At 40.2% G+C, this 23603-nt stretch overlaps 1 protein-coding gene across 4 annotated transcripts in view; it reads left to right on the top strand.

Annotated features, from left to right (window-relative positions):
* Positions 1 to 22321, top strand: part of USP54 (ubiquitin specific peptidase 54) — a 92478-nt gene extending 70157 nt beyond the window's left edge. For 2 of the 4 annotated variants that reach the window (XM_056494977.1, XM_056494978.1), the window contains exons 12-23: positions 2701 to 2832; positions 3131 to 3511; positions 4538 to 4772; positions 5512 to 5651; positions 6661 to 6834; positions 9775 to 9894; positions 11029 to 11221; positions 13451 to 14904; positions 17224 to 17342; positions 18435 to 18575; positions 20023 to 20209; positions 20913 to 22321. In XM_056494977.1, coding sequence (XP_056350952.1) covers positions 2701 to 2832; positions 3131 to 3511; positions 4538 to 4772; positions 5512 to 5651; positions 6661 to 6834; positions 9775 to 9894; positions 11029 to 11221; positions 13451 to 14904; positions 17224 to 17342; positions 18435 to 18575; positions 20023 to 20209; positions 20913 to 21571 — 3935 coding nt within the window. In that variant the 3' untranslated portion in view covers positions 21572 to 22321. Of the gene's footprint in view, positions 1 to 2700; positions 2833 to 3130; positions 3512 to 4537; positions 4773 to 5511; positions 5652 to 6660; positions 6835 to 9774; positions 9895 to 11028; positions 11222 to 13450; positions 14905 to 17223; positions 17343 to 18434; positions 18576 to 20022; positions 20210 to 20912 lie in introns of those variants that run through there. The other 2 variants (XM_056494979.1, XM_056494980.1) reach the window with 2 other exon arrangements.
* The last annotated feature ends 1282 nt before the right edge of the window (positions 22322 to 23603 follow it).

Below are 23603 nucleotides of genomic sequence, written 5' to 3' on the forward strand. Positions count from 1 at the left end.
AGAAGTTGGCAAAAAAGGAGAGTAAGAGGAATGGTCACGAACATGTAAGCATGAAGTTCAGCATGTAACCTTTTGTTCTGTCATTTTTAGTGACTTTGTCCTTTTCTTTTTCTTTCTTCTCCTATTGATTCTATCCTGTGTTATTCCCTTTAGCTTAGCCCATTTCTCCACCTAAATTCAGTTGTCCTTATCTTCCCTGATTAAGCCTTAGCTATGGTCAGTCTGTCCCCTTAGCTAGCCACTTGTCTGGGCATTTCCCCTCTTTTTTTACCCACCCACTACCTTTCCAAAAAAAGTCAGTCTGCCAACTAATAGAACTGCTCTGTCATCAAATGGTGATCCGTGGGGCTATATAGAAGCCATCCACACTGACCTGTCAACTGAATCGTTCTGGGCAAGAGCAGGATTCTTCATTTAATGGCCATTTACCCACTACTCCAGCCCAGAAAATTATGGACCCTATCCCACATCATCCTTCAGGGAAGGACCACCATTGGGTTGTTTGACCTCAGGCTCCTGGGTACTTCAGAATGGGGACAGAAGAGTGGCTGCATAAGCCCTCTCTTTGTTCCTACCCACCTGTGCTGCTGAGAAAAATGTGCGTATTCTGGCTGCCCAATTCATGCAACTGAGATTTCAGGGGGAGGGAATAGAGGGTGTTCTGTCTTAACCCATTTGATTTCATTTTCTTCTCTAACATGCTCTTAGACACACACACAGCTAGCTCCTACAAAACCAGACTTTTCCTTTGAATATTGCTGTTTGCTTGTGAAGCCATCCCAAGTCTGGAGGATGAGATATTTACGTGATACATTCACCAGGAGACACCTCTTAAGCATATTGTTAGGCATTCAGAAGTCCTGGCTTGTTATTTTAGTGAATTTTAAAAAGGGAGTGTTAAGTGTTAGCTAATATTATTGGAATTTTAATTCCTATTTTCATGCATTATGTTGGATTTAGTCTTTGTTTCAGTGTCCAAGTAAAGATAAAATCCTGTGTCCCGTGGAGACTTCTGATTCTTGACATCTCCATGGCTATTAAATGTCTGATGACAATGGGACAATATTTGCAGTCTTTGAAAGGAAGAAAAAATATTAATGCAAAGCTAGCAGCCTTCATTCTAAAACACTGAGCTGGGCTTTATTCATGCAAACCCTCAGCTAGTGCTAATAACACTAAATACTTGCAAACAGTTTCTCTTATGGTAGTTAAGGATGCTAACCAGGCAATGTGTTATCAGTTTGGAATGTTTAACTAGAGAAGTTGTGCATGCTGAAGTGAAGCATAAGTCTCTTCTGTCTTGAGGGGAGCCACTACAGGGATAATAATATTCTTGGAGTTCCCGAAAGAGATGTGGCAGTCCATTCTGTGAAGGGAATAAAAAATCCATCAAAGCACAGATTTACATTCAGTCTCCAAAATGTTACACATCTTTTAACTTCTTTGCCAACATTTCACTTCTGCTTCCTTAATTTCTTTTATGTAGTCTGCTTGTTTCTAAAAAATTTGGCCACAAAATCATTCTTTGCTTTGCAAATGAGAAGTGAGCCTTGTGTAGCTTGCTTTTTATTGTTTGGATTCCTTCCTACTCACTTATTGTAATATCTTTGTAGCAATTGTAGTTGCAGTGAATTGGTTTTTTAACTGTTGAAGGTACAATTTTATATGTAAAATCTGCTTTTAATGTTGTTGATTTTGATGCTAATCTCTAGAGCAGGGAGAAGGCTCAGGAGAGCCAGCTATGTAGTCTGCTATTTGCTACTAGGGATTTTTGTTTCCTATCATCCTGTGCAAGGTAAAAGTTTGTGATATAAAGGCTAGAAAAAAGTCTTTGTAGCTTATCATAAATTCCCTTCTTACCCTGCATCTCTGCTTGGGACTACTCACGTGAGTAAAGCCATGCGTGTGTTTGTGCTTGCAGGATTAGGACTGTGACTGTGTGAGAGCCATAGAATTAAGCAAAGGCAATACAGAAGACTTGTGATGTCAAATACTCTTAATTCCCATTTGATGTGAAGAAATGCGGAGTAAATTATGTTCAAGAGAAGATACTGGCACTTAGACACATAAGCTGTAGTAGAGGGAATGTTGTGTGTCAGCTGATCCATGTTCATGGTGTGTGTGTGTGCTCTTAGCTTGTGGCAGATGTGAATTAGCTGGCTTGGCCCTTGAGGGCCAAGTGAGGCTTCTCCACTGTAGACTAGGCTAACTCAGATTACTTAGTGTTTGCTACAGGCAAAGAGAGTGTAGATGAATAGTTAGTGCAGAGTAGCTGATGATGTGCAGTAATGTATTATTAGATGGTAACTCATTCATGTGGTTGAGTCTTTATTCAACAGAGTAATGTCTGGCAAGCTGTCCTCAGGAGTTTCATGTTCATAGTCATTAAAACTGACAGCAAAAAAGTGATGTCCTTAGACTATTAGAAGACAAAGCAGAGTCAACCTTTTCCTTGGCCCTTGGATAAGCTGCCATTAGCCAGAGTCGTTGGAGGGGCTGTACTGTTCTTTTTTACCTTAAAAGTAGAACATCCTCTCCAAGACAAAACCAAAAACTTACAGATACAAAAACTAACCTAACATGCCAGTTAGTGTTGGAGTGTCTGCAGTTCCTAAGGAGCAAGAGTCCTGCTGCTCTTAGCACAGTGAGCACTTGATCTGAAGGCTCTTGTCATCTCTACTGTGTTCTTCCTCCTTCCAGGCCACCTGACTGACAGTGAGTGCAATCAGAGGCATGTTTCAAAGAAGGGCTCGCTGGCAGACCGCAAGAGGAGTTCTAGCCGCTCTAGGCGGAAAGGAGATGAGGCTCAGTCATCAGGATACCATAGTGAAGGCAAGAGATGTTATTTTGTTCTAAATGTCAATATCTTTCTCTATGTTTTTATCATCTCAGTGTGTACATACATTTCCCTCATTGTTTCTTCCATCTTTGTCTTTATTTAGTCCTCTCTTTGCTTTTTCGTGTTTAACTCTCTTTTGGTTGGATATTTGTTTGAGGAGTGTTGGTTTTTTTATCATCATTTTGTTGTTTTGGGTCGCACTTTTCAAAGTCTGCATGAAGATGCTGCAAGTAGGGCTGCTAGTTTAATTGAAGTTATTTTTGTGGCTTTTGCTGTCTCTTCAAACTGCAGGGGAAACCTTGAAGGAGAAACAAGCCCCCAGAACTGCCCCGAAACCATCCAGCAGCACCAGCAGGCTGAGGGAATTTAAAGAGACAGTGAGCAATATGATCCACAGCAGACCACAGCAGATTTCCCAAACCATGCAGAATTCCCCTCGTGGAGGGAATAGTGTGGATCAGGCAGAAACACGACCCTCAAAAAGCCTGTCTGCACACCCTCGAGACTGGGAAGTGGAGAGTACCAGTAGTGAGTCCAAATCCAGTTCATCTAGCAGGTACCGGCCAACGTGGAGACCCAAAAGAGAGTCTCTGAATATAGACAGCATCTTCAGTAAAGACAAGAGGAAACATTGTGGCTACACTCAGCTTAGCCCTTTCTCTGAAGAAGCAGGTAAGAGTTTGAAAAGATTTATTTCAGAATGTGTGGGAAGTGAAATTTTGAATGCAGAATTCAGGTCAGTGGTGAGTCATGTCTGTGAAGACTAATTCCTGTGTGGGTATTCATAGTGTATGTATGGTAATTCTGTTTGATTTCTGTGTGCTACGTTTCCTGGCTAAGGAAAAATTATGGGAAACAATACCATCTACCCTGCTTAAATGGACACAGGCTGTATTACCAAGTGCATGAAGTTCATCCTTTGGAGTGAGCTTTTGTATTGCTCTGCTTTTTCCTCTGGCTCATCATGGTGTGTTTACTTGATGGCTCAGAGTATGGTGCAGGAAGTATCTTGTATATCAGCGCAGAGTTCTTGTTGTGAAGATAAGAGCCTGGAAGCCAGTGATGATTTATCTGGGAAGATTTTACAGCTATGCAGCTTGTACATGGAGACTTTGCTGGCTTTGGCAGTTGAAAAGAATTGGGAAGCATAAAGGAATATGTAAAGGGAAGGTGAAGGGGAAGAGAACTTACCTTCAGGGAAGGAAGGGAAGCAAACAAGAATTAAATGGAAAGACTGTGAAGTGTATAAGGGCGAATTTAAAAAAAACAAGTTTTCCTGTCCTCTGTATAAGCCATAAATGTCAAAATAAACAATTTAAAAAATGAGAGCATCTGAAGTAGATATGACAGAGTATTGGGAATGCAATTGGATATACTGTAAAATTATCTTGTACAAATTAAAATTAGTATGGGGAAGAAAGGATTTTCATTCCAGACTTAATTGTTACCTCAGGGAGAATATGGTATGTTATACTAAAGGGGAAAGATTCAAAGATAAATTTGTTGAACAGATTATTGCTCAAAATTGCTAGGAAAGCTTTAAAATTATGGTATTTTTCTTCCTTAATACTGCAGGTTTTATATAAAATTAAGGATGGTGCTTCTGATTTAAGCATAGTGGAACAGCTAACGTTTATGGATGTTTTACTGGTATTGAAGCTTAGATTTTCTACCAAGCTATATTGTTTATCTTGACAGGTAAAGAGCTTACTGAGAATGAGGTGAAGGAGCACACTGTTCATGAAACAAGGTCAAGCCAGTCAAATGTCAAGTACAAGCGTGGTGTGCTGGGCCGGGGCCCCCAGCACCATATGGTGGATCAACATCCTCACCTAATACAGAGGATGGAGTCTGGCTATGAGAGCAGTGAGCGCAACAGCAACAGCCCAGTCAGTCTGGACATGCCCTTGTCTGAAAGCTCAAGCACCCACAGGTAGATTTTAACAAAATTCATGTTTGGAATGATTGAAGTCTTGATTTCTTTTTTGTAGTTACATAATGGTGTAGAACATTTTGCAAAACAGTGGTCCTAGTTTTAAATACTTTATTGGGATAGGGAAGAAATAGTAGGGAAATGGGAGCCTATTCTTCTCAGTATAGGTTCCTGCTAGTGACAAGAGAAAAAAACGGGGCTCGAATGAGCAAGAAATATGGTCTAAAGTGATGCATCTGAAATAATTGTATTCTTAGTCTGTGATTTAAAAGCTTGTACTTTGTGTAGCTCCTAGCCCTTTTTGTTCCTGTTAAACCACTGATTCATAAACACCTTGTACAAAATGAGAAATCAATAGCCTTGTATAGAAATCTTTGTTTTCAGACATACTTGAAATATTTGGAACAGACAGCACAGTGTGTTTCTCTCCTTGACTTAGGAAGCTTCAGGTAATCACAAACTGGCACTGTTTATGGCCAGAATATGTAAGAATCTGTTCTGAACAACTCCTGGACCACGGTTTTAATATAAATTGTATAATCTTATGGAGGAGAATAGAATTACTGTCCTCTTTGTTAACTTTCTCTTCCCTGTTTCTCCCAAGATTTTCTTATGATTGACTTTTTTTAAAATTAACTTCAAATGCAGGTATATGTTTGTGTGGATACAAAAAAGATAGATATGCTTTCTCCTGGAGAGATTAGTCAAATGGTAAATTCTAATTACTTTCTTCTTGGAGGGATGCTCATATGAAGCGACCCAGTGCATTTGTTCCTGCTTGGCGTAACATCCCAAAGTCTCACAGTAGCAGCATCTTGGAAGTGGAGTCTGCATCATCAATTGGGAGCTGGACAAACAGCCCACACACCATGGGAAATGGTAAGTTACATTTGGTAGGGGTGGTTATATCCCTGAAATTAAATTGTATCAGTTGTTCTTTACTTTGTGGAGGTTTATGTTCACAGGGAAATTATAAGGAAAGGGAAAAGCATCTTTGAGGAACATAACAGTTTTACAAGAAATAATTATAAGATTTACCAAAGGGAATTGTAAAAAACTTTTTTGGAATATTCCTTTGATCATGTTGCTCTGGCATGTCTTTTGTGTGTTGATTTAACTGATAAAGTTATTTTTCCTGTTCATTCTTAAAACTCAATATTCTTTCATCAGTCAAAAGCACCCTCCCAAACATAATTCATAACTTAGTAGAGTCCAGGAAACAAGCTTGTAATTCTATTTAAAACTGTTAGAACTGTGAATGTTTTTTTACAAGCTGTTTGGGCTGAGGTTAAGCTTTTTTGCTTATATATCATTCTAAGCAAATGCTTTATTCCAGAGAGGGAAGGGAAAGGTAGCAGAGGAGACATTTTCTGAATAGCAGTAATAGTTGAACTGAGAATGGCAGCTGATGGATTTCTGTTGTGTAGGATATTGAGGTGCTTTATTTTCCTCCCATTTTCCACTTTATGCAGTTAGATAAAAAACATCTCACTTGGAATCCATGTAACTTCCACAAGCTAGTGATCTGGCTAATTTGACATAGCATTATTTACAAATTATAAACACAGTAAGAAGCCTCAAGATTTCATCATCAGCTTAGGGTTATTTCTTCCAATGATTCTCTCTGTTCCATATGCTGTTTTCATGAGTCAGTGAATCCATGGGCTGTGCTGCAGGGGAGCTTGAAGCAGTACTGTATTGGGTGGGGTTTTATAAGTAAAATTTAATGGAACAAAATTTATGTTCTACAATTCTGTGGTCTCAGACATTGTAAGTTTTTACCTAATGTTAATTTTATTCTCCATTAATATTTCCTTGTCTTTTAAGGGATACTTTAAGTGATGTAGCTATCAAAAATTTTTGATCGGCTTGTTCGTTTGTTTTGAAGGTGGAGACATTTTTGTTCCTTTAAAGAGTGAGCTGGATGAATTGCAAGAAGAGGTGACAAGGAGAGCACATGAGCAAGAACTACGGAGAAAAAGAGAAAAGGAAATGGAGGCAGCAATGGGCTTTAATCCCCGTCCCAGCAGGTTCATGGATCTCGATGAACTGCAGAATCAGGGTAAACTCTTAATGAAGTATATTTTGCAAGATGGTAGTGCTGAAGTTTTTTGAACCTTTGAATGTAATTTCCTGTTTTAATTGTGTGTGTGTGTGTCTTGCCACATCCACCCCTCATTACAGTTTTGTACCTTCAGGTAATGAAATACTGTCACTTTCAAACCTTTAGACAGTTTAAAAACTGTTTGGTATTTTGACCAAATTTCTTTTTAAATGGGAAAACAAAGTAATCTAGAGATATTCTTAACACATCTACATTTTTCCATTTTTTTAGTGATACACACTGTTAATAGTATTAGATACCTGGATTTAGCTGTAAGCCTTTAACCAGCATCTTGAAATGAACAGGGCTGTTAGCGCCTTTCAGGCGCCTCAGCTCCACCTGCAGCAGAGGTGCTTCATATAAACACCATTGTTCTGTTTCTGCTTGATTTTAGTACCTTTTGTAGCCCTAAGCAGTTGTGCTTTTTCCTGCCCTTGTGCTTTCCAGTCTTTGTCCCTGCCTGGCTGTGTACTCACAGCACGGGTGTGGGGACAAGTACTCTGGCTGGATCTAATTGAGAATCTGAGCTGGATTTAGGTTGCCTATCTTTTCTAGGCGTAAAAAAAAAAATAAATTTAAAACCAAAGTTTCTTTTCCATGACTCCTCATCTTCCTGGCAGGAGATGGCAGCAAAACAGGTTTAATTGAAAGGATGCAGCTGGAGCAGAGGGAACATGACAGGATTCACATGTAATATCCTTGTTTTAGCCTGAGTCTCTATCAGCCAGTAAGAGGATTCAGGAGAAAGGTGGGATAAAGTCCACTGACCCAGTCAAGAATGAACCTTGAAACCTGCTGGAACACTTAACTGGGGGTTGTTGGATGGTGAACAGAGCCAAGAAGGTGAATATCTGGGCTCTGGTCCAACACATAAATGTGGTCAGGGCAATCCTACTGTGGTATCCTGTGTTGCCTGGCCTCCTGGCATCCCCATGCTGCATCCTCCAACCTGATGTAGAACAGAGTTGAGGTTGCTGTTCAAGGAGAGGAAGGAGAGGAGCAACCCACAGCAGCGCCAGTTCTGGACACAATCCTAACTGTGTTCTGCAACCTACAGCCATTCCAACTGCTCAGCAGGCAGACTGACACTGTGCCAGTGGCAACTGAACAGTATGTTCTCCATGAGAATGTCTGACTGGGAATGTTTGTATTATTTTTGCTGACCATCAGTTATCCTTTACAGTCCTACTATGGCCTGCAGGTAACCAGATGAAAAATTCTGATTACAAGAGTAGATGGATATATTTTTATGTTGTTATAGGGTTTACTTTTGTATCATAAATGCCAGTGATTTAAAAATTGAAGAGTAAACCTCAATGCTCTGTTGAGCATGTTGTCTTCTCTGCTTCTCCTGCATGAAAGAAAATGGAATATTCTCTGTTCTAATAGAATAGATCTATTCTGTTAGTTGATGGAAGCAAAGATTGCTTAGCTTTTCTTTGTTAAAAAGAAGGTAAACTAGATTAATGCTTAATCAACAAAGAGTTTAGTAGAATGTTTGAATTCAGATGCATTTGACTGTAGATCTGGGAAAGTCTTTGTTCTTTTAGAACAAAGTCAGAGATATAATAGCTTAACAGATTGCTGGACTGCCTGGAGGTCTTGCTTGTATGCAGAACTCCAGAACACTTGTGACTCATTTTCCCCTCAAGTAAACTGCTAAAATCATGCAATGAAAGCTAACTTTAATATTCTGCCCTTGATTACAAGTCCCAGTTGCCTTGATTTTGAAACTGAAAGTGCTGCTTGATTAACATACTGCTCTAACAACTCATTTCTCTCTCCAGTACTAGCTATTAATGCAGATTCTTTGGGGTTTGTGGTAAAAGAGTTTGTATTTACATCTGTGCACAAGGGTGTTGGGGAGCAGGCAAGGCCACAGCATGTGTTATGCAGTTTGAGAGAATGTAATTTGTTGTTGGCTGATAAAGGTGCTCACATTCTCTACTCCAATGACAAGAGGTGTTCCATTAAAAAGACCCACACCTAAACAGAGTAAAAGGCAAGTTTTAATTTCTGTTTTCCCTGCCTCATTTGAATGTTTACATTTTAGTGCGTAATTTGCACAATGCCTAATAGGTAACACAAAATACTTTGGGCATTTCTTTCTCTCAGAAACAGATGTTATGATGCCAGGATGCAGTTTCTTTTTTGTCTCCAAAATTATTTATCCTTCTCTTCTCCAACACTGTTTTCTAGATTGTTGCAAAAGGAGTTCTTTACAGTTGTCCCATTTTTCTGAGCTTCTACCACCTTGTTTTTCAAGTTGCAAGATTGTTGAATTTTTATATTCTGTATGTTACTTTCAGCAGTTAAGTGTATGCACCGAACTCATTTATAGAAGTATTTCATGCAGCCGTTTATGTTCACTCTCAACTCCGAGTTTTCTTCCCCAGACATGTTACGTGTATCAGTTGGTTTCCATTTTGATGAGGAAGAGACAGATGGATTTTGTCAGGAAACTTAACATACAATGAAAATACCCTAATCTGCTGTATTTCTTTTACTGATACATTTTGGTTTAGATTTGGTTCTGAATTTAGTTTAATTCCTTCTTGACAGAAATCATTTGAACTGACTCTGTTATACGTCTGTACCATCTTTTATACTGATTTAAAGTGTTGAAAATAGTAGAGAAAGCCAGTACAACTCTCAACTAAAGAAAATTTGAGGGAAAAAATCAGTTTTGTGTTGTTTTACTGTGTGTTTGGATGTCAAGCATATCAGGGTGCTCAGGATGTACTTCTGCTTAGGGAAGGTTAGGTGCTGCAGTCTGGGATATGCACAGCCTCTGCAAGAATCCGTGTGCAGAAGGATTTGGTGATCACAAATGGAATGAGGGTAAGTGAGGGTTCTGCAATGAATGAAACCAAAATGAAGGGTGCTGCCCATTTGCAGGGAGGAGTGATGGCTTTGAGAAGTCGATGCAGGAGGCAGACTCAATCTTTGAAGAGTCGCTGAATCAGGAGCAGAAGGGGGATTGTGCTGCAGCTTTGGCTCTCTGTAACGAAGCTATATGTAAGTAACCTTAACCGCCTGAGCTACTGCGCTTTGACTGTTTACTAATACAGAGCAGAGTCTGAACCACTACATCTCATGAAGTCAGGTAGTAATGTGGGGGTCCAGCTGCTCTTTAGCAACATCAAGATAGACAGAATGTTTGATTTTTACAAGCATTCCCATTTGGGGGTTTTAGTCCTATTCCTCTTCATCTGTTTTTTTCATGTTGGCATTCATTTTGTTGTTCTCTCCAGTGCTAAGGTAGTAACAGCACTGGGGTGTTGATGTGCCCTTTTTGGTGCTAACTGGTATGTTTCAGCAAGCACCTGGTAGGTAGTTCCCCTTGCTACCCAGTCCTCAATTTTTCCCCATTGTCAGGCCAAATTGCAAAGGCCATTAAGCTCCCATGTTTTTCAATGGAGGATGTAGGAAGAAAATGGTAGCCCACTCTTGAGTCTTCTGGATTAGCAGAAGTGAACTATGCTGTACTTTAAATTTCATGAAGAAAAAAGCATTAGGACATTGAAGTGCTTAAATGCATTGTGACCTTTGAGAATGTGTGCTATGTGATTTCATTTTATTTTTGGTGTTTTTCCATTATGACTGGCTGGCTCTCTCACCCCATGCTCCCCTCTGTCTGTGTAGAATGGCTGCAGACAGGGTGAGTAGCTCGTGTGCTGTTTGCATTTAGAAATTGGCTTTTATAGACTGCAGAATAAAGGGTGCAACATACAGCTGTGGTGACAGCTCTATTAGCTTTCATTCCAGCAAGGAATCTCAAATCCTAGCTGGGTATTCCTGCACACAGAGGGAGTCCCAGGTATGGAAGATGCAGGAGAAGAGCATATGACAGAATGAAGCATCATTGTAGTAGGGCTGGAAAGAGCCTATTTGAAGGGATGAGAAATTGGGCCAAAACAAGGATATTGTTTTTATTTTATTTTGGTTTAGTTTCAATTAATGTCTTTGTACACTTGGCTAAGCTGAATGTGCATTAATGGAAACAGTAGCATCCTTGTGAATTCTTTTGTGGCAGTATTTGCATGGTCCATGTTTTTTGTTCCTGCTGCATCTTTTTTTTTTTTTTTTTTCTTTTTCAATTTTATTCCTTTTTTCTGTTTGTTTTCTGCTATGTTTTCTTTTGCATTTTAGCTAAACTAAGACTTGCCATGCATGATGCCAGCGCTAGCACTCACAGCAGAGCCCTAGTCGATAAGAAGCTGCAAATCAGTATCCGAAAAGCCCGGAGCCTCCAGGATCGCATGCAGCACCACCAGCCACCGCAGCCGCTGCCTCCGCCAGCCTGCCTCCCACCACAGGGCGGCGCCATGGCCCAGCCTGCAAGGTAGTGCGAGTGCCTCGCCGGGCACGGCCCTGGGCTGCCTTGGGAGCAGCGCGGGCTGCAAAGCAACAGCAACCTGTCTATTCCCCGCAGAGTCCAAGTCCTACTGTGTTACACCTCTTCTTTTCTTCTCTAGGTTAAATCCTGTTATAAAACAACTACCCCATTTTCTCCCTCCCCACCACTCTTTCTCCCAGTCTTTATAGAATAGTCCAATGTGCACGTGTTCAAAATGTGATCTGTGACAGAGAATTGTAGCAGTCAGTGCCTGGCAGCATTGATGTCTCATGCACCAAGGGAAAAAATACAGTAGACAATAATTGGCTAAAAATAATGGGGATACATTAGGATGAAATATGACTGTTTATAAATCAGGAGCAGTTTCAGGACTCAGTAAAATACTGTACTACAGTCAAAATTTTGCTGTAGTTATTTTTATGTTGGGAACATCAACCAGTGTGTTTAGTGCTCTGTAGTTTGAAAACTGTCAGGTACACTGAGCTTTTCTTTCTCGTCCACTTCTCTAGTGGTGCACTGGTACAACTCTTGAATCCAGATCCTGATCCTGTCACCTTGACTCCATCATTCTTCATTTTCTTTCTGTGCTTCCCAGCATCCTGTAGCCTGGCTTACCAGCCTTCCTCAGTGTCTCTTCATGATTCTTTCTTCCATACTGACTTTAACTACAGCATAATTAACTCTGCTATAACTGATCCTTTCTTCCTACCTTCTTTAGCATGCAGCTTAATCCTCCTTTCTTCCCATGCCATTCCCTCCTAGCACTAGACCATCCCTATCCAATTCCTAGGCTATTTCTTGAACTGTTACTTTTTTTCCCCTCTCCCCTTTCTTGCATGTTAAATTACCAAAAGCTTAGATAAAATCTTGGATGAGAATCCTTTTTCTGTTCCTTTCTGTTAAATGCTGGGTACAGCTATATACAAACCCAGTTAATTTGCACACCTGCCAGGCTGTAGTTCATAATGTTCTTTTCTTTTCCTCCAGTACCTGAATTACATGTAATGAAAGCTGATCTTGTTGTCAATCAGAGGTCCATTATATTCTCTCTTACAGGAGAAATGCAGAGCTCAAATTAGGCATTTTGGCAGATTCCAAGAAAATGAAAGGCACTTTCTTAACTAGTTTTGCTAATGCTAAACTTGCTCACTGCTGCTCTGTGAAAAGAGCTGTACTGTTGCTGAAAGTTATATCCAACTGAATGTTAATATTTCAGTCAAAGAAAAAGAAACCCTTTTCATAGCCAGAGTTCTATACTCCAGCTTTGATTTATATAACGTTGTAGACATTACGAAGTTTGCAGTTCCTCACAAATAATATTCTACTGCTACATGCATTGACTAGGTCTTCATGATAACTTTCATTCCATGCATCTCAAGGAGGAAACAAAGCAGTGATTTTACAGTTGCCTTAAGTTTTCTGCTGGAGATGATGTAGCCTGTCATTTTCTCATAGATGGTGGACTTAGTACTGTTTGTTCTGTCTGTATATTAAGATGATAACTAAATGCAGAAAAATGCCAGGGACATATATGACATGTAAGAATGCAACTATCTTGCATTGGTACTTAAAACAATGAACATTATTTTTAGAAGTTTGCTTAGGATACACATTATTGCAGAGTTAAGTATTTAGCTTGAACTTTAATTAACGTTTTGGCTAAATATCTCAAAAAATGAGAATATAAAGATGATATAAGAAAAATTTCAACCTGTTCTTCCATTCGTCAAGTCATTCTTCATGAAATTGCCTGGAGAGAGGGGACATTATGGAAATACTGTCAGTTTGTGTTCAGATCACAAACATGTCCAAAGTATTTTAAAAGATATCTAAGATGTTACTGTTGAAAACAGTTATTTTGTTTTATCTTATATAAACGCTATTCTTAGTCTTTTTACAGTTATCCCTACTCACATACTCAATGTACTGGTTGAAATGCCTCTGGTGCTGTATAAGAATACTTCATACAGAGACTGTTGGTAGCAAAATACTCTTAAAAATTTGAAATGCATTCAGTTAGATTGTTAGAGTAGGAAAATCAAGTTAGAAGCAAAGGACTAGCATGAATGTATCTAGTGAATTAATACAAAGTCTTCATGAGAATACAATGAGCAAAGTGTGTTCAGCTGTTTGTCACCTAGTGCAAGGTCTGTGCCCTAGGAATAAACGTAAGCAATGACTACTGCTAATCATTTACTCTTCTGTGTGTTTTAGTGAACAGACTGGCCCGCTCCAAGTACTGCTGAGCCAGGAGGTACCACTGGAACCCAACAAAGAAGTGGAATTTGGGTCCAGTTCTTTCTTCCACCCGCCTGCTTCCTGCCATGAATTGCACTCATCATTATATCCAGAGTCTTCCTCCTTGCCCCCTTATGAAAGCAATCCATCCAACAGGATCTCTCCAAACTTCCAGTCTGCTTCTGCTGATTTCCATGACCAAGTTCCCTCTTTTCCCTATAGGCAAGGGTTGGCAGAAAGGTCTGCAAGAACTGAGAATGATGCCCACAAGAGTGGGGAATTTGCTGACATGACAGCCACAGGGCTAAAAGACCATAGGGATTGCTGCAGTAGCAGCAAGTTAGAAGAGGTTCATAACATAATGCCTGTTCTCACACCTCAATACCAATCCAAGACTAACACAATAAACTCTGGGTCTTTGCCTACACTGTTTCCCTGTCCACATCCACCACAAGCAGCATCTCCTGAAAAGGACAGCCAACACAGTCCTTGTTCCAAACTTGCAAGCTCTCCAGTGTGGCCCAGCATTGATCATTTAGGGGCCTATCATGCAATGACCCCTGCAACTTCATCCCCTACACAGCAGTGCTCCTCGGATCCTTTGCAGAAAAATAAGTACTACAGAGCAAACAGCCAGGAGATTTTATTACCCTCACAGGGTGAATATGGCACAGCAGACGGTTGTAAATCTGAGGCTTTTAGTACAAAGGGACATGTTCGCTCCTTGGCAGAGCAGTTTCAGAAAATGCATGCAGTCTCCCAGAGAAAAGGTACTCATGAAAAAGACTGGATTACTGCAGTGTGTCAGGATGAGAAGTCTCCAAAGTTAACACAAAAATTTTTCATCAACCATTCATCTTCCGGTTACAGACAGCTAATCCATCCAAACCAAGAAAACCAAAATCAATCTTCTGAAAAATTACACTCAACTGTGGATATTAGGGATGGGGTAGTTTCTTTGAAGGGTTTTAGTGCCCAGCATGTTGCTTCTATGAGTTTTTGTTCTCACAGTGAAGAACTGTGTAGAAGAGGTGGACAGAATATAGCAGACCCTGTACCCTACGTGGAAAGGCACTGTCATGATGGAGGAATGAAAGAGGTGGATGATGGAGCTGCTAGTAGCACGGTTGCCTCTATGCCTGTGGACCATTGGGTGAATAATGTTAGTAGGTATTACAGTTCCCAGAAGGCTAATAAGAATACTGAATGGCTTCCTGTACCTGGGAGGAGTCCACTCCTTTCTGATCAGAGAGCAGTTGGAGATGACTTGAGCAGGATCCCAGTACACCTGCATCCACAGTGGAATCAAGACACAGAGCAGGAGCTCTCAGAACTGGAATCCCTCTATCAGACTAGTCTGCAGGCATCTCAGGACACTAGGCCTTTCTTGGGAAGACAGGACAGTGCTAGGTATCCATTTAACCAATCAGGTAAGAATGGTGCAGTTGTTTTTCTTGGTTGACCTGCCTATGTACTCCTGTGTAGGTGAAGATGTGTTTTCCAGTCGATTTAGTTGAATGGGTATTAATTTATGCACAGATGCAGAAAAATTCAGGTTGTAGACTGTGGAAACATTCCAGCTAACTAGAGAAAGCAGTGTGATAGCACTGCCTGGGGTGGCTGCAGAGTAGCTGTCGATCATGGCAAACATCTGTTAAGAGTAACATAGAAATAATTGATCCTGTTTTCAAGTAGGGAGCTAGCTGCTTATGTCAAGGTAATGAATTTTGCTGTTTGAAAGTCCTACATCTCCTCTGGAATTCATTAAATTGTTTCTATGCCTGATGTTAGTGTTCTCCACATTGGTGAATTTTAATTGTTTGTATGACAGTTGAGAACTTGGTCAGGATTTGGTTGAGGGAAATAACTTAAGAGTTTATCAAGATCTAAGAGTTGAACCTGTGTTTTGCTAAGGACTGCCTACTTTAAGTTCTGGAAAATCACTTGTGAAAGCAGTGCTGAGGGTACATGATGATCCATGAGACCTTTTGGGTTAGTTGGTGCTGAAAGAAAATGAACAGATTCCATCAGTGAGGACAGTCAGCTGTTGCTGGAGACATTCAATTAGAGTCTGATGACAGCAGTCTGGTTCCACTTAAGCTGATCTAATCTCCTGCCTGAGATAGGGCAAACTTGCTTCTCTGCTTCACAAGTGAAGCAAATTTCTTTATAATCTGTGTCATAGCATTAAAGCTATGAATTTTCTGGTTACATACAAGGCAGCCCAAAATTGGATGGGTACCAAAGTCACGGTAATAGAGCTGTACACATAATATTTATATTGCAGTGCATACATAAGACAGGTTTTCCCCTGCCCTGCACCCATGGAGGTGGAGCCTCCATCATTCCTGACAATGTCAGACCTGGCTGTGACTAGAGTGAGTACTGCAGTAAAGTCTTGAACAGGTTTTTGTTCAACACCTTGAGTTTTCTCTGGAACTCTCGTGTCTTGCAGTCCACTCACAGACCAGTTAAGATATCGAAGTGTGGCTGTTTACCATTTGTTGTCCTTTTGGTTAACTTTCAGAGTTAGGCAGGATCTGACTTCACAACTTTGCGGATACTGTCTTGAATGGGCTTGAATCAGAAAGTCTTACATGTTCCTACTGAGACTAATTTTGAAAGTTCTTTCTGGAAATCTACCAGCATAAAGCCCAGTTGCTTTAGTGGTACCTGGAGTTTGAGTTCTGTCATCAAATAACCCATTTCTTATGTTGACTTTTCTTGCCTGTTTTCCCACCACATATATGGTATGAGATACAGATATTCTTCTAAAGTGAAGTTTGTATTTGAGATCTTCTGGTTTGCTGTAACTTCCTGTTTCTTTCTAAGTTCTGCAAATTCTGCATAAAACTGAAAAGTTTGAACCAGTGCATCTACTGTGATGAACTGGATGAAAATAACCTGAGTTAGCCTAGGACTGCTCTTCTTTCTTGTAACTTGGATTACCTATTTATTTTCAAATGGTGTTGAAAGTTTGACCCATATTAACTGGTTCTGTCAGATCTTTGCATTCAGAATCATGGTGAAAAGGCCTCTGTTTCATTAGAGGGGCTTTACAGCACAGTTAAAGCCAAGACTTGCTTCTTCAAATGCAACCACCTCAATGCTGAAAGGTGTTGTTATCAGCATATCACCTTTCTTCCTTTATAGAGGAACTCCCTGGGACTGGTTTAATTAGGTCATTGATCTGTCTATTCCATGAGAAATTTTAGGATTGTAACTGGTTGATGGGGATTGCACTGAAATTAATTAATTGTAGCAATCCTCATTAAAAATAACACCTCTAAGTATTTAACCAGCAAAGCAAATGACTGAGAAACTGTAGCATTGAATGGGAAGGAGCAGGTGAATGTGTGGGGAACCTGAGGCTGACTTGTTTATCCCAAGTAACTTTAGGTAACTTCCTTCTGGGGAGCTAATTTTCTGGTTTTTTGGGCCCTCTAAATAATCTCACCTCTTTATCAGGCAAGTCTTGGTGTGCAGTTAAATCATTTAAATCTTAAATAGTTAATTAACTGCTCCCCTGAGGCCTGCAGAAGGGCCAGGGAAGTAGGCATAGTATCCTGATAGACTGTCTCCCCTTGAAATGTTGGGTGTTAGCTGATGTATTTGTGTTCCAAGGATTTGTGACTTCTTGTTCCGTGTGTATAGTCCCTCTGTCTTTGCTGGAGTCAGACCTAAGGTAATTAGAAATGTGTCATGATATGCAATCAGATGTTGAATTTAATTAGTGTTTTCCTTCCTAGTCTCTGTGAACCTGAGTGTGAGGAAGCTGCCTGCTACAGCTGGCATGGGTCTGTCGAAAACCCCAACAGCGGAGATCGAGCGCAGTCTGTGTGGATCCACTGTCTCTTCTGTCTCCAAGGTGACATTTTGGTACTTGAGATGTACTGGAGGGGAAAGGGCTCGTCCTGTGAAGTACAGTACATTATGAAAAAGATACTGGGGTCATTGATATTAATGTTAGAAAGCATTTTAAGTGCAGTCTCGCCTAGGATTAACTAGCTAAAATATGAGTGACTCACACTACATTCAGCTTGCATGCAGGCAAATGATCTAAATTCTGGCTTGGAGGAACACATTCCTGAAAACATGAAGATCTAGTCTCTTTGAACTTAGTGACGTCAATTCCCTTGCATCACAAGTGATGATAACTGCTTCTTAGTTTTACCACTTGCAGGGCCCTGCACAGGCTCTTTATTTTATTTTTTTTTTTTTTGCACTGTGTCACTACATATTTTTAAAGTAGATGATAATTTGGAATTTGCTACAGTTGGTAGTTAGTCACCTCAGAGTGGGAGAAGATTCTTTCTCATTTTTCCTGGGAAGAAGCAGTTTAAATAACTTGCAGTTACATATCACTGCCTGTATATGAAGACATGAAAGTATTTTCAAGGGGAAATGACATTTCCTGTAATATCTCTGTATTTGTTAAAGGGAACTCAAAGTCTGTTCCTTTATAGAACAAAAGAAAGAAAAGATGGAGTAAATGTTCCCTTGCTAGCATAAGATTAACAAACTCCTAGCATTCATCAAATAATCCTAGATTTTTTTTTTGTTTTTTTTTTTGGTTTTTTTTTTTTTTTTTTTTTTTTGTTTATGAGAAGACTGTAGTACTTTGTCATAAGATGACTGTCAGCTGCAGCCATGATTATCTGTCCAGTGGGCAGTGATGCCTGTAGCAGCAGTCAGTCCTTTAGGTAGATTCATCCCACTAAAGACATTTTGTCCTGGCTTTAGATACTTATAAAGGAACATATCTTGTTTAGACAAATCAATCTTTGTATATTTACTAAGGGAAGAAAGACTATAAGGAATAATATTTTTAATCAGGAGATCCAAATTAAATATCCTTGGAGTATGTTCCATTCTATTTCTATTCATCTATTGCCTATAATTATTGTACATAATTGATATTATGAAAAGCCTTGTCTGAAATGTGTGATATTGTCTGCAGGTCACATATACCGGAGAACATAGCAGGGAACCAGAAGAAGAGGAAATATACAGTGCAGAGAATTTCCGTCGCATTGCTCGCAGTCTCAGTGGGACAGTTATCTCAAACAGAGAAGAGACCTTGGTCTCTTCTCACAGTTTTGTAAGTAGAATGATGTGCAGCTTTCCAAAGAGCTATCATCTGTATGTAGGGCTGCTCTTTTCTCTGTCTGCATTTAGTAGTTAGCAAACAAGACAGAAGACACCTCAGTAATAAGCCATGATAAAAGCTTGGCTTTTTTGTTCTGTCTTTGGGAGAAGAATGAACTTTCATATGAGTAGCAAAGAAGTCTTCTTCAGGTGTCATTGCAGAGTAGTGGCTGCTGCAGCTGGTAGGCATGTCAGCTAACATTACTTGCCAGTATGCAGAAACAACCATAAAACTATAAGTATTTTTTCAGTTGACCTAAAGTGTCTTTATACACCTGTAATTTCAAAAAAATCCACCAGTGCCAATATGTAATTTTCTGCTCTCTTGGGAGTTTATTAAGCAAGTAGAATTTTTAGAGAGTAAAAGTAAATATTAATGGGGAGGCAATTCAAGATTGGATGCAGTTATATATAAAAAATAACTGAAAGTAAGGGGATTGATCTTTCCTTTGTCTTCTCTGTTAAGTAGCCTTAGATGCAATTTAAAAGTGTCAGTAACAGAGTACTTAGCAATGTATCTAGATATAACGTCAAGTTTTGGCTTGGATTGAATTTTTTGCAAACTCTGCTTAAGCTTTTATTCGAAACCAACAGGTTTCAGTCTCAGTTGCAAAATCAGTTATTTTGACAAGTTGCAGCTCTCTGCTGTGTACCATCAACTAAGTATATGTCAACTTTGAAGAAATTGCTCCTCAGTGTGCTTTAGTTAAGGGCCCTGACATACCTGGAAGTGCTGGCAGAAGCAGTTAGAAACCTCTAGCTGTCCAAGACCCACTCTCTCTGCTAAGGTTTCTATCCCCATAACACAAGCAGACAGTAGGATGGTTGTCTGCTATTACTCTTCAAGTATGGCTCTGTGCTCAAGTCTGTGATGGTTTATTGTTGTGCCATTCAGCCATCCCTGCTTTTTGGAGTAGGTATCTCTTAATAGAGGGAAATGGTACAGCACAGGTAAATGCTTCAGCTGTGACAGGTTAAATCTGTTCACAGTCTGGAATCAGATTTCAGTAAAGCCTGCTAGCAAATAGAAAGGAGCAATCAGCAATACTCCATTTCATGGCTTGTGTAGTATACCATTTCCAATACTGACTGGCCTGACATTGTTTTGTGTATTCAGTTTGTCAGCCAAACCTCCAGGAGTGGTTTGTGGGTTTTCTGGCTTCTTCTTTTTGGTATAATTCCAATCTAATGATCCTAAGTAGCCCACCACTTCAGTAAGAACCTTACTGGATTGATGCAATTTTTATTTGTCTGTCTTTTTCACATACAGATGCATGTTTTTGTTCCAGTGACTCATCCCTTTCTTCCTTGGATCAACACCACCTTTGCTTGTTTCAACCCAACTCTGTGTTTACTCATCATTTTATGTTGTGTTCTTCTCCTTTCTCATTTTATAAAAGGAAGCACCAAATACGAGGAAAATGCCAGTGGACACCAGCCACCGTTCTTCCAGCTCCACTTCCCTTCCTTTCCCCCATGATCCTCCTGTATTTCCCTTTGATCCCCAGCACAACCCAAACCCGGTGCAGCACCCACCCCATGATGTACTGATGCCCAGCATGGTGGGCAAGGCACGTAAACTGTCAGGTAATAATCACAGGACTTTTCATCCTTCTTTGTGATCAGAAATACTGCTGAAGTACAGCTCCTCAGTTCTTGTCTTTCATAATGGAGTTTCACCATCTGCTTGAAGTCCTCCAGAAATCTGGAAGGACAAATCACATTTCTTCTTCTCTACCCTTTGGAATTTTTCTGTGGTTCTGTGCTAAATGTGCAAAACCAAAGCCAATAACCGTTATGGAAACATTATGATATAAAATCTTATCAATATGTTTGTGAGTTATTTTCTTTAATGTAAAAGTAGCGGTAAGACCCATCACCTTGTTGCCATGTATGAGAGTACTTCCACAAGTTACTCATTCCCACAAATCACACATGTGCCAATAGAAATAACTGCTTCCTGCATGAGAATTATTTTCCTGTGACAGCATCAAAACCAGTTTGATCTGCCAGCCTTGGAATACTTTGTAGGGCTCCTCTATGATGAAACAAGGGGCTAGTAAAGAAATCTGTGACAGCAACTGCAGTAGGATAAGGAGAGGAAATGCAATGATGAAAATGAATGTTGGAGAAGGTACAGCTAGCTTTTACTCAGAATTGCATGTCAGCCAGTATCTGGATATACTAGTGATTTCATTGTTCTTCTGTCACCTGCTGGCCACAGCTGATAGTTCAGAGAGGATTAAACAAATTATAACTAAGCAAAACTTCTTTTAAAAATTTATTTCAGGAGATCAGAAGAACATCATCCAGAAACTTCTGGTTGTGCCTGACAGGGGTGAAGCTTTCCAAGGTGAAGACTACCCAGGTGTGGCACTGAGCTATGGGAGTCTCCCTTGTGTACCCAAAGGCACCCTCGCCCAGGGGCAAAAGCCTCTTGTTAATAAGCATTTAGGCGATGGAGCACCAAGTGTCTCTGGCCGTTTGCTGAACACAAGTTTTCCTGCTGGGCAAACAGCCACGTTACCAGATAAACGAACAATGCTCTGGGGGAAACATGCTGGCCAGCCAGGCAAGAGTTTACAGGAAGGCTTCCTCCAGCAGCCTTCACAACATCACATGCATGAATCTCACGCCGTCAGTTGCAGACTGCCAGCCAACACAGACTACAGCACTTTAAGAATACCACGTGAGCCTTCTTGGGATCCCAGGGCTTCTCAAGGTTGCCCTGTGCCCCCATCCTGTGTGAAGGCCCCGGGTCCAAGGAGAGTTGATATGCCTCCAGAGGAAGACTGGCGAGAGAGCAGCTACACCCCTCAGCCTGGCAGAAGGCGAATGCTGCCAGTGCATGTGATGGATGGGACTTTTCCTTCTGCTTCCGAGGCACACCGAAATATGCTGGCTCGAGCAGCAGCAGCTACTGGCACCATGCAGAATAACGGCTGGTGAGATCCCATCCACTCCATGTGCCCCAGTACATGCACTACTCTGTGGACTGTGGTTATTGCCAGAGTGTGGATTGCATGGAGACAGGAAACTCTTTCAATCGGTATCTGTGCCAGTTTTGTCTTAAAATGTAGCTATACAGTATGTGGAAACTAATTGCACTGTATTTCATTTCTGACACTACTGAACTGCTGTCTGGATGGGGAATCTTAACTATTCTAGTCCTCTCTTAGCAAACAATTGCTATAGGAATGGCTTACGGGTAAGTTCAGAAGTGTGCACATGTTTTGAAGGAAGATGGCAACTAACAAAAGGACATTTTTAAGGACTCTTTTTCATTAAATGTAGCTTTGGTAAATTCTTCACAAAAATATACCAATCCTTTTGTTTTCTTCTCCTTCCTCTCTCCTTTTCCTTCCTAGGGGAAAAAACTGACCCACCTTCCAGGTTCCAGTAAATCTGCACTTGGCAGATGGCAGTAAAGCAAGCACAGTTTTCAATGTTCTGGGATTTCATACAGAGATCACAGCTGTAGTTGCTGCAGAGGAAGTGACAATGAGACATTGTTCATCAGTAAACCCCAATTTTTTCCACTTTAAAGCAAACTAACAATGCTTCAAACAGAAAAGACTGTTAATGCTGCACGCTTAACTACACCAATGTAAACACAGAATAAGTTTAACTATTTTAGTGTCAAGCATACTTGCTTTTGTAAGTATTTTTCAAATAAATCTAAGAAAATAGTTCTATTTACCTGTCTGTGTTTGAGCTTTCTTTTCTGTTTAGCTTTACTTTTCAGTTGGCTGGAAACTTGTGATTTATTTTCTTATACAAGAACAAACATGAGTAAGTTGTTTATTCTAGTTCATTTACAAAATTTATGTAATAAAAACTTAGATTTGAGGACATGCCTAATTTTGACTCAGGACTTGATGTGTTTCATTACTACTCAGCACTTAAATTTCTCCTCATAATGGACAGTAATTAAGAGTCCTTCAAAAAGTATTTTGAGGCTGACTTCTTGTTTAAAGGAAAACTACTGCATCTATGCAGGATGGTAGTGTGTGCAGGTATACAGAAAAATCATTAGAAATTATTGGTGTGGTGAGAAGTGTCATTTCAATCACACTTGCACTCCTCCTGCAGATGCTTTCAGGTGTGGTGGTTACAGTGTTCAGAAGCATGGGGGGTTCTGCTCTGTGCTTGGCCTGGTTCTGTTGGAACAGAGCTGGAGCTGTGGTGGTGGAAGGGCTGCCCTGTAATTCAGAGTGCTCCTGCTCAGTGACTCGAGGGGCTTTGCTCTCATTTCATGCTTGGCTTGATGGAATCCCATCAGTTGTTGCTGTTTAGCCTGAAATTGAGCCTCTTTCGTTACAGTTAGTGTTACTGGTCACTTTCTTGTTTCTAAATACTCACGATTGCTTCTGTTATTGTTGCAGTCTCCAGTAACTACATTTTACTTTTGGAATTATATTGCACACTTCTTTGTACTTAAATGCCCCACTAGCAGTGATTCGTAGAACAAAGCACTCTGCACTCTGTTCTCCCACCCCTCTATTCTAAAAATATCCTCATGACTTGACTTTTTTACATAAAGGTTTTGCCAGCTTTGTAATATGAAACTTCAGTAGTGCTAAGTTTCTAAATGTGAATAAATGGAGTTTATATTTTACTTGAAACAACTTGTTTGATTCAGGTTTCCCAGCAGATACAGAATTGTTAGTCTCTCATGGCATAGCTGTTTCTGTTTTCAGCTTTTTGATACTTTCAGTGGTTGGTGAAAGCTGTAGTAGCCCCAGGATGGAAATGAGGACATGGATAAGTATTTGACACTTTGCTTGACTACAACTGTAAAAAAATCAGGTTGCAGACTGAGACTTAGCAATCTTGATAATCTAAAAAAACAAGCTGCCAAAGTAAAGTACAAAGTCATCACTTCAAGAATCAGTATAAAGTATGAAACTTTTGCGGCTGAAGACAACATGCATGCTTAGCTTTCTTTTGTCCTAGCAATGAGGAAAGAATGGAAGTATAC

This window comes from Oenanthe melanoleuca, chromosome 6, assembly GCF_029582105.1.
Source record: "Oenanthe melanoleuca isolate GR-GAL-2019-014 chromosome 6, OMel1.0, whole genome shotgun sequence".
NCBI classification, from domain to species: domain Eukaryota; kingdom Metazoa; phylum Chordata; class Aves; order Passeriformes; family Muscicapidae; genus Oenanthe; species Oenanthe melanoleuca.